The following is a 10873-nucleotide window of genomic DNA, read 5'->3' as shown; positions in this document are numbered from 1 at the left end:
CAAACCTAAAGGTCTACACTGCAATTAAACAGCCTCTTAGCCTGCACTCTGTGAGCCCTAGTCAGCTGGCATGGGCCAGCCGCAGGTGTCTAACTGCAGTGTACACATACCCTGACAGACTCAGACACTGTAGCCAAATACTGGTACAAAAATCGACATAACGTTATTCTGACAGGAGGCTTTCAAGTAATAGTTTCTGCCCTCCCACACGCAAAAAGAAATACAGGGCGTGTGTGTGAGATGTTTTGTTTTGCTATTTTGTACATAATCTTTCATTATTATTGTTTCTTATGTATAATGTTGAGAGGAGGAGGGCAGCTGAGATAAAATGCATTTGCATGCAGAACACCCCCAGTGATAATTTCCAACATTTTAGACTGTCACCTACTGTCCCTTTAAATTCAGCTGACTCCTCCACTTCCTTTGTAGGAAACACAAATCTATCACTAGATATACATTATAACACAATGGAACGATACCAGGAAGTGATTCTAATAGAAGACTGAGCATGTCTTCGGCCTCATGTTAATCTACCGTTTAACTCAGCAGAGAGGACAGTGAGGAAAGAAATGCTCAATTCACCCAGCCCGAGATTAAAACTGTCATGGCAATATTGGCAGGTTGGACCCTGATTCTTTAAATAGTAACATTGCCTTTGTTAAACAAAAGTAATCCTTTTATTACATAATAGAGATTATAAATAAATGTAAAGTGTGCATGCAGTCAACTGCATATTATACAAGCAATATCTACGTTAATAATTGTTTTCTTTGGCAGGCCAGAATCCAGCTGGACATGCAATATTTACATATCAAAATCCTTGTTGTGTTCAAGTCATATTGGATGCAAGTGAAAATATATATGTATATATATTTACTGTATACACACACACACATATATATATGTATACAGGCATATATACACAATTACATATATACTGTATACATATATACACATAGGTATATGTTAAAAGTGGATTTCATCTTTTTCTGATTCAGGTGATGCAGGCCTTGAAACACTAAAAATATCTTGACAAGGTATTTGGGGGGGCAACTCAGGTGATAAATGGGACTTGGGGGAAGAGGTCTGGGACACGTTCTTTTCAGACAATATTTTTAAAATCTCTGCCACCTGTTTCTCAAGGGCAGTCATCCTGCTGCTTAGCAACTGGATATCCTCTTTGAGTTCGTGTTTGACTTCCTGTAGTGTGGTTTGTAAGGCCTGCTCAGGAATGGGATAAAATGGGTGTTTTGCATCAGCTTGGATAGGGCTGTGTTCCAGGGGGCTGCGAGTCTCACCAGCTTTATCCAAACGAAGGTCACTTTTTGTTATTCCACTGTCACAAGAGTCTGTTTTCCTCAGTGGATTTTTAGTTACACTGTTCTCTGAGTCATTGCACTTGGGGTCGTCGGACAATAGCCCCATTGACTCAGCCTTTGTGACATTATTCCAGTCTTCCTTTTTCTCCTCTGGGGCTCCCATATTGTTCTTAAGTCGAAGCCACCCTTTCCCATTCCCATTCTTCATCCTGATGGGACTGTTAACTTTGAGACATTTTTCAGGGTTGCCATTTGGCTTAAGTTCCATTGTGTCCCTGTTGTTCTGCTTGATTGTGTCACTGGGTTTCACATAAGCCAGGGATGTTTGAACGGGTGTGATCTGAGACACAGTGACCACACTTGTGCCAGTGACGGAGGCCCCATTCTGCATGGTACGGCTCTCCACTTGAAGCTGGTTCCTCTCTGGGTCGATGTGCGTTGTGCCTTGATTCCGCATCTCCTTCTGCTGCTTGAACTTCTGAAAGAGCTTTCTCACGGGGTGGTCCACGGGGATGCTCAGGGTCACTTCATTCTTCTGGCACAGGCGCTCCTCTTCTTCCTTCTTGACATCGCTGATTTTTCGGAAAATGATCTGTGAGGGATAAACCCAAAACACGGTGAGAAGACAATGGATTCTGAACACCAAACTATGGCTAATGTAATTCGAAGATGTAGAAACAACACAGTGCTGATCAGAAAAGTCCATGCCCTGAACAGCTTCCGGTTTAATTTAAGACAAGTGGGTGTAACAAAACAAACAAACAAACAAACCAATAAGGGAAGAAGCATGGGATAATGAGGGTAAAAGAGACAAGAATATAGGGTTACACAGATGACAATTCCTCAGTTTGGATTTGTCAAGTAATTCAAAAGTGAGAGTTTTTAAAGACTAATGTAATGCAGTTTATTACAATATCATACCTGGTGCTTAATTTGTAATGATAGAGGTGCCAGGGCTCAAGCAAGTAGGTGCCAGAGCTCCAGCAATATTTTTACTTTCATAACTGAGGTGGCAAGTCCTGGCAAAAATTAAGCACTGATCATACCACAAGCTTCTCTGGGAGAATGACCCCAAGGCTCAAGCTCAGGAATTGGTTTGGAACTAAACCATACAATGACCCGATTAACTGGTCTTTATGTGGTATGTTAGGAGAAAACAGGATTTCTGTAAACAGAGCTAAACAGAAGCTGCATAAGAACTAGAATGTGGATAGACTGGTAGTGGGTAATAGCAGGAGAAAGTGGGAGGCAAATGAAGGTGGCCTAAGCTAAGAAAGAATCAAGGATGTCATGAGTGAGGTCAGGAGAACTGTTGTGAATCAGTAGCAATCAAGGAACAGACCTAGTCACAGAAAGAGAGTCATAGACACAAAACGGGGCACATCTAAAGCAGATTTAGTCACAGAATGGCAGAACGGGCGTGAAGGATGAGATGGATGAAATTTATTGCATTTGCTTATGCAAGGTGATTGAGAGGCATGTGCCCTTAAAGGCATTGAACTGAACAAGCCAGGGTAATGTTACAAACCAGCCTGCTAAACAAAACATTCCAAAGGGTGAGACTGATCAGAGCCCAGTGCTTTTTGTTAAAATGTCTCAGTCCCATTTTGCTAGTTTGGGTTTCTTTCTTTTTTTTGGAATAAGCGATTGCAAGGCAGGACAGGAAAACTCCCTTGCACCATAGTCTGTGGTGTGAATGATTAGTGGGGCCCACGCGTCAATCAAATGTCTCAGCACGTCCACTTTAAAACAGATTTTGGGTGCACAGTTGATTCCACTTTTTCACAAAGTAAAACTCAGTCTTTTATGTTTATGACAATATATTATTTGTATTGAGTATCATGGAACAGGGCGCTAGTGTGCTGGGTGCTGTACAAACACAGAACTAGAAGACAGTCAATGCTCCCAAAGAGCTTGCAATCTAAGCATAAGACGAGACAGATGGATACAGACAGAGAGACAGGGGAATACAAGAAAACAGTGAAACAAGGTGGCATGATAGGGAGTGATTACAGCACTGCCAGCGGCCATAATAATAAATCATAGTAATACGTGTCCGTAATTAAATATTTTAAAAATATATACTTCCAAGAGCTGTCTGTATATGCAAACACATATTTCTTTTCAAGCCTGACATAAAATGAAACCGTCTTAATTGCATTGGCTTGAATGGAGTTACAGTAGGGAGGAATTTAGCTCACTGAGATAATCTGAAATCAACACGGACATCAAAGCTCCCACGGCTTCCTCACAGAAACCTTTCAAATACAGTAAATATATTCTTGTGGGCCACTAGAAGATGCAGCTGCTTATAATAATGTAGAAAGTTAACACGTTTATTATAAGCCCAGTTTAAAAGGCATGGACTCCTGGAAGAGGCTTTCATCTGACTCATCTGATCTAGATGCAATACATTCATATCTTCATTTAGAAGCTGCCCTTGATTAGCGCCTGCCCTCTTGCAATAGTAACACCTGTATCATGCAAGCCACAGAGGACAGAAAATACATTTAATAGAAGGTGCCTTTGATTAAAGAGGGAATTAATTACATTTAATTGAAGCCACAGTCTCTAAATGAAGATACAGAGGTTTGTTATTTTTTCCACGGGAGATCTTCTACTTAGGCAGAGCATATGCATATCTCTCTGACCACAGAACATTGAACATGCACAGCTGGTGTACCAAGCCCAGTGGTTGACTGGTAAGGTATTCACATGGGTGGTTCACAAAGATGTCAAAGGTTTCCTTCCCCATCCCTGCTAGACTGTAACAGTTATGCCACGGCTTTGTTTATGGGCAGGTCCCAGGAGGAGGACTGTAGAGACTATGTCTTACACAGACACAGTCCCTCTCTGGGCTTGTAGGAAGGTTTTAGAATAAAAAGGGTTAAGGTTAGTTTAGCTTGGGTAAGAAAATATATCAGCTTATTAACTTGTGTACAAATGGAGGCAGCTAAGCAAGTGTAATAAGTCCTTGCGAAAAAATAGATTCAAAAATGTAAATAAAATGTAACAGCAAGCAAGACAGGTCTGGAGAGGATGCTAAGCTTAAAATATGCCTGATAAAAAAAAAGAAGGGCTTCTAAACTGATTTTAATAGACAAAGGAAAGTTGTGTTGTGGTGTAATAAGCTTATAGTAACCTCTAACAGGCCAGTCTTATTTTCAAATTTGGGCCTATGTGAGACGATAAAATACCAGGTGTAGCCATCCATACCTTTAAAATAATCTAAAAGGAAGAGGACCAACAGCCATATCTTGTTTTAGCCAAGACCAAGAAAGGGGGCAAACCTGAACTGACCAAAACCTGGCTTTCACCTCAAATAATAATTGTCAATATAACATCACTTGTTTATTATACTGTATAAGAGAGTCAGGCTTGCTAAAGATAGTTATCACATCCTACCTGATCATACTGGAACCAGCCAGGATAAGTGGGTTGCCCCAAGGATGGATCTTTTCAAAAGTCTCTTGATCAAACACTTAGGAATGTTTGTTACTGTATGGCTGTATTAATTGCTTATTACTTAGAGGTTTAGATGTGTTAAGAGAAATTGCATACATATCATTTGGCCTTTGGATTTAATAAAGGAATATACCATGAAATCAGTGTTCGCTGGTACCCTGTATTACCAATATCTATAACAATAATTCCAGAAGAGCTTCTCTGTGAACATGGAAGATGAGCAAGCTGCTCATCCACAGCTAGCCCTGCTGTGTGGGTTGTGCAAGGGCAAATTGAAATCACAACCCCATCTTTCCATCCTGCCCTTCTCTGATCCTTTTCAGCATCTTGCTCTGCAGTCGTGAGCAACCCCCAAGTTCCCAAGGACTGCTACTGCAGGAGCCCTGGCACAGCTACACAAGGAAGGGCTCTCCCATTCCTGCCAAAGGCACGAGTTTTTAGGGCTCACTCTACATGCAGGGCATTACAGGGTGCAGCTTCTACTGGGTATTACTGCACAGGGACAACCTGGAGTCATAGGAACGGACTGTTAAAACTTCCCCTATGCAGCTGCAAAGGTAGATTAGTGACAAGAATGAATCAGAGGAAAGTGACGTCTTTCTCTTCATCACCCATTACTAACAGAACACAAACCATATTGACCATGGTCCTGTTTTTAACTGAGATTGATTTCTCTTCCTCCCCGCAGGACCAAACACTCACAATTCACCCAACACTAAACACACCCTGTTCTCATTCTACTCAGATTTTTTTAATTCTCCTTTTTATCTCCCAAGTACAAAAGGAATCTGGCCAGTGGTTAACTTTAAACACAGAACAGGATTCAACATGAATTCAACAGCCAAAAGACCAACTACCTGATTTAACGGAGTCCATACCTTACCCTCCCCAAGTGGACCCTTCAAAGCTCCAGAAAATTAATGCTCTTCTCTACTTAATATATGGGAGGCATCTTTCAAGAACAGCTTATCCACGTGGATATTAGATATGGGCAACGCTGAGACATGTGGGTTTGGGTTCTGTCTTTCTAGGTGACCTTCACCACAGTCTCTGAACCCCTAGTTAGTACAATGTTTGGTGAACCAAAGTTATTCGTGCTCCAGAGATGAGCTGCTCCAGCCTGGTAAGGTATGATATGTGACATATGAGTGACAAAGCAATTCAGCTAATGTTTGGGTGTGTGGCAGACTTTAGTATGCCATCTTTATTAGCTTTCAGGTCTTTAGGGGAAAGATGGTCCAGGGCTTTGGTTGCTAGCTCAGGACTCAGGAGACCTAAGCTCAATTCCCTGCCCCAAACTTCCTGTGTGACCTAGGGCAAGTCACTTAGGGCCAGATTGTTAAAAGTATTTGGGCACCTAATTCCCATTGATTAGTTTCTCAGTGCCTCAGTTCCTCATCTGAAAAATGGGGATAATAAATAGTACTTCCTTACCCCACAGGGGTGTTGTGAGGCTCGACAGACAGATAAACAGATTCCCCAGACTGGATCACTTTGTCCTAGTGGAAATGTGACTGCTGTAACTGGGAATAAACTGATGATTATGCACACAATTTTCATCAGATTTTAATCGTACTGAGGAAGGAAATACTGATAACTTGCTCATGCAGGACAAGATTCTGAGCTGGGCTCTAATAGTAGGAGGAAGAGGTAGTGGCTGGAGCTCCTAGGAGGGAATTCTGGATAAGTCAGACAGAATACCCACAAAGCTCCACACTCCAGAGCAGTAACCACTCTTGGACACTCACTGAGCTGTCCATTCTGCCTCCACCCAACAAAGGGGGCACGGTCCATAGACCCGCCTTCGCCCAGTCCCTTTCAGGGATCTAGAATGCACACCAGCACCAGCTGGGAACAAGGCTTCGCTCATCAAGATTCTGGCCAACTCTGGGGGAGAGATAAGGGGAGCTCCTTGCACTTTCTATGGTCAGTAAAAGCAGCAAAGAGTCCTGTGGCACCTTATAGACTAACAGACATATTTGGAGCATAAGCTTTGGTGGGATGCATGTAGTGGAAATTTCCAGAGGCAGGTATCAATATGCAAGCAAGAATCAAGCAAGGGATAACAAGGTTAATTCAATCAGGGAGGATGAGGCCCTCTTCTAGCAGTGGAGGTGTGAACACCAAGGGAGGAGAAACTGCTTTTGTCGTTGGCGAGCCAGTCACAGTCTTTGTTTAATCCTGAGCTGACGGTGTCAAATTAGCAAATGAACTGAAGCTCAGCAGTTTCTCTTTGAAGCCTGGTCCTATGGTCAGTGTAAGTGAGACAGATCTAGGACACAATAGCATATTCCTGACATGTGTAGTGTGTGTATGTAGATGTCATAGGCCCCCAGAGCAGAATAGCTTATCCCTGCACTGATTAGACTGCGTGCGAGCAGGCAACATGCATTTAGTAAAGAATAACATTCCTGACTCGTGCAGACTGTGTGTTATATGTATCTAGAAGAGAAGAGCGCGTTTCTGGCAAGTCTGGTGTTTGTGTGATGCGTGTCTAAAATATTGCAGCCTGGTTCTGATGTATGCAGTGCAAGGAATGTGCATCTAGAACCAAATACTGTAGCACGTTTCAGCTCTCTTTTGTTTGTACCTACTTATACCTTTAGAATGTAAGTTCTTTGAAGCAGGGACAGTTCAACACAGTTCATCTCCTGGCCCAGACCATGTACATGTTGGGAACTATATATTGTTATTTCTAGGCAAGGTGTTTAATAGGGATAGGCCTTGAACACAGAACTGCAGGCCATATGCTCAGTAGATGTCAACTGGCACGGCTACATAGACTTCAATGGAGTTATGCCAGTTTATATCACCTGAGGACCTGGCTTAGCATGTTTCTGACACACGCAGTGTATGTGGGAGCAAAGACAGATTTCATCACAGTTATGGCATGTGCAGGGTGCACAGGGTAGGTGTCAAGCTAATTCACACCTTCTTGATGTAGTGATCCCCCCAAATATTTAGGCTCTTTCATTCTAGTCATAGCAAGATTAGCATTGGCATGAACTTTTTCTTATTTCTCCATTTCAGGGTGGTGTTGTCTATCCAAGCTACGATGGCTATTGTCTCTGGGATCACTGTTATTCTTAATTGCAAGGATGTGGTACATGACTGGAAATTAAAATGAATATAAATCAAAGCCCGTCTGCAATTTTTCAAAGAATATACAAGAATCACCTAAAGGGGGCACAACACTGTTAGTCAGGCAGCATGTAAAAGAAGGTGTATCTGTGTCTGTGTGATTGTGGTGCGGGGGGTGTAAGAGTGAGAAAGAGAGAAAAAGAAAAGGTTGGAGCTAGGAAAAAACGTCCTGTGTTCTCCTTCCCCCCCACTTGAAATCAGCTGTGAGGAAATGCCCCTGTAATGCCATCCTTTGAAAAACACTGGCTTTTAAAATGCTCTCAGACACTGTGTTATCCTGTTATTTTTTAAATGGAGATTGAGTTAAGCGAATCTCTCCCATCACCAATCCATTTTAGATATTAAATTTGCTCAGTTAGGCAAAAGGAAAAATGAAGGCAGCATCACTTTTCAAGCAGGTACTCAGCATGCCTACTGAAATTCCTACTTCCTAAGAAGAAAAATCTGCTGAGAATACTGAAAGGAGATATGTTAAAGGCATATTTATAGAGTGTTTTTTACCCACAAAGGATCCTAAATTGCTTTACAAATATTAAACTGATATATGAACTCTGCTACATAGACAAATCACTTCATCCATTGCTGAAATGCAGCCAGCTCTGGGGTGAAATGCAGCATCTGTATAAATAGTTCACAACAGAATAACAATGTAAGCTAGGAAACTAAATATACTTTAGCTATGTGGAAGAGCAGGGAGAATGATAGGTAAGGAAAATAAAATGATCTGAGCTGCAATTTGGCCAGGACGCCAGAGTTAATTCTTTGAGAAGTGCCACAAGATTTATAAGGACTACACTTAATCAAGACTTTGGGTTTACATAAAATCCAAAACAGCCCTGCCAACTGGGCATTCATTCAGTATTAACTCAGAGGAAAGAATGCAATCTACTAAATCATCCACACTATTTCCTGCAACAAGCAGGAATTATTTGAGGTCTCCCATCCAACTATCACACTGGTCCAAATCCTGCTTATTGAGTGAAATCTGATGAAATCATGGCACAAAGTGATTTGCCGGTAGGTCATAGCTTTTCATTATAAGAAAAGCTGCTGCATAGATAGGCCACAGTTAACCTCTTCTGCGGCTGCACACATACAGGCAAAGTCTTGTTGAACATCATTCCTCTTGTACGGAGCTATGTGGTTTTCAACCTGTCACCCTTTAAAACATAACGGCCCTGAGGGAAAATTACAGATCTAGATTTTCACCAACTATTTAACAGAGTTCCAGGCCAGAGTTTAGGGCAGGGGTCGGCAAATTACGGCCTGGGGGCTGCATCCGGCCCTCCAGATGTTTTAATCTGGCCCTCGAGCTCCTGCTGGAGAGTGGGATCCGGGGCTTGCCCCGCTCTGCGCGGCTCCCAGAAGCAGTGGCATGTCCCCCCTCTGGCTCCTATGCGTAAAGGCAGCCAAGGAGCTCCGCACACTGCCCCCACCCCTGCAGCTCCCATTGGCTGGGAACCATGGCCAATGGGAGCTAAAGGGGCAGTGCCTGCAGACAGGGCAGCGTGCAGAGCCACCTGGCCATGCCTCCACGTAGGAGCTGGAGGGGGGACATGCCACTGCTTCTGGGAGCTGCTTGAGGTAAGCGCTGCCTGGAGCCTGCACCCCTGATCCCTTCCTGCACCCCAACCCCCTGCCCCAGCCCTGATCTCCCTCCCACTCTCCAAACCCCTTAGTCTCAGGCCGGAGCACCCTCCTGCACTCCCAACCCCTCATCCCCAGCCCCACCCCAGAGCCCGCACCCCCAGCCAGAGCCCTCACCCCCACCCTGCACCCCAACCCCTTGCCCCAGCCATGAGCCCCCTCCAGCACCCTGAGTGCCTCATATCTGGCCCCACCCCAGAGCCCACACCCCCAGTCAGAGCCCTCATCCCAACACCCAATTTTGTGAGCATTCCTGGCTCGCCATACAATTTCCATACCCAGATGTGGCCCTCGGGCCAAAAAGTTTGCCTACCCCTGGTTTAGTGGCTACAGTTGTGGAACAGGATGCTATGAAAAGGGGCAAAACAGCCAGGAAGTTGGTTACAATGGATAACTCAAGACCACAATAATTAGAAATTCAATACACACAGGCAAAGAATTATTATTTATACTGGCACTGTAGCCCTTCTTAGAAGCCCTGACCAGGATTGGGGCCCATTGTGCCAACTGCTGAATGAACACAGAGTAACTGTGGGCTGTAATACCTGGATCTGATTTTGCTTGTTGGGGTTAGTGTGAGCTGCGTGGTGCTGGTGGCCTGAGATATACAGGAGGTCCAATTTGATTAGCTGATGCTCCCTTCTGGGTTTGGACTCTCAGCTGCCTTGTCAAACCCACTAAGGGGCAGGGCAGAGTTTGGGTCTTTGGTGAGTTCAACCCCGTTTTTCTACTTGCCGTGAGCCTTTGTAAAGTGACTAAACTCTAGCAAGATTGAAAGAAGCTCAATTCAAGAAGGAAGAATACTGAACTCTCACCATTTGAAAGACAGATCCATGCGGTTAGAAATCAAGAAATTACTTAGAAATCCAGAAGTATCCAGTTACTGTACACAAGGAGCCATATTTTCTGAAAGCAAAGCACAACCTACACTCACCTCTGTGCAAGAAAAACCCTGCCTTTGCGCATGAAAAAGCGGATGCATGTGCACACACAACTCTGCCTCTGCTAAAACTTGGTCCTGAAACGTACATGTTGGCAAAACCTCAAGTCTCATTGGAGGCAATTGATAAGGCACTGGATGGGGAGTCAGGAGACCTGGGTCCTATTCCTAGCTTTGCCACTGAACTATCGCGTGATCGTGGGCAAACCATTTCACCCTCTGATTCCCATCCTATCTTTGCCCCTCTTGCTTATTTAGATGGCAAGCTCTCCAGGGTAGAAACTGCCTATCCCTCTGTAAGTGAATACAGTGCCTAGCACAATGGGGCTGCTAGATGTTCCTGGAATAGAAATATTAAAAA

The 10873-nt window shown here is 43.6% G+C and overlaps 1 protein-coding gene across 1 annotated transcript in view; it reads right to left on the bottom strand.

Moving 5' to 3' along the window:
* Window positions 1-966: 966 nt before the first annotated feature.
* The window catches only part of KCNH5 (potassium voltage-gated channel subfamily H member 5), a 233697-nt gene continuing 223790 nt past the window's right edge, over window positions 967-10873 (bottom strand). The window contains exon 11 of the mRNA XM_077820578.1: window positions 967-1911. Within this exon, the coding sequence (XP_077676704.1) occupies window positions 967-1911 (945 nt within the window). The remainder of the gene's footprint in view (window positions 1912-10873) is intronic.

This window comes from Eretmochelys imbricata, chromosome 6 (genome assembly GCF_965152235.1).
Source record: "Eretmochelys imbricata isolate rEreImb1 chromosome 6, rEreImb1.hap1, whole genome shotgun sequence".
NCBI classification, from domain to species: Eukaryota; Metazoa; Chordata; order Testudines; family Cheloniidae; genus Eretmochelys; species Eretmochelys imbricata.
The sequence above is the reverse complement of the archived record's forward strand: the minus strand, read 5'-3'. Positions and strand labels throughout refer to the sequence as shown.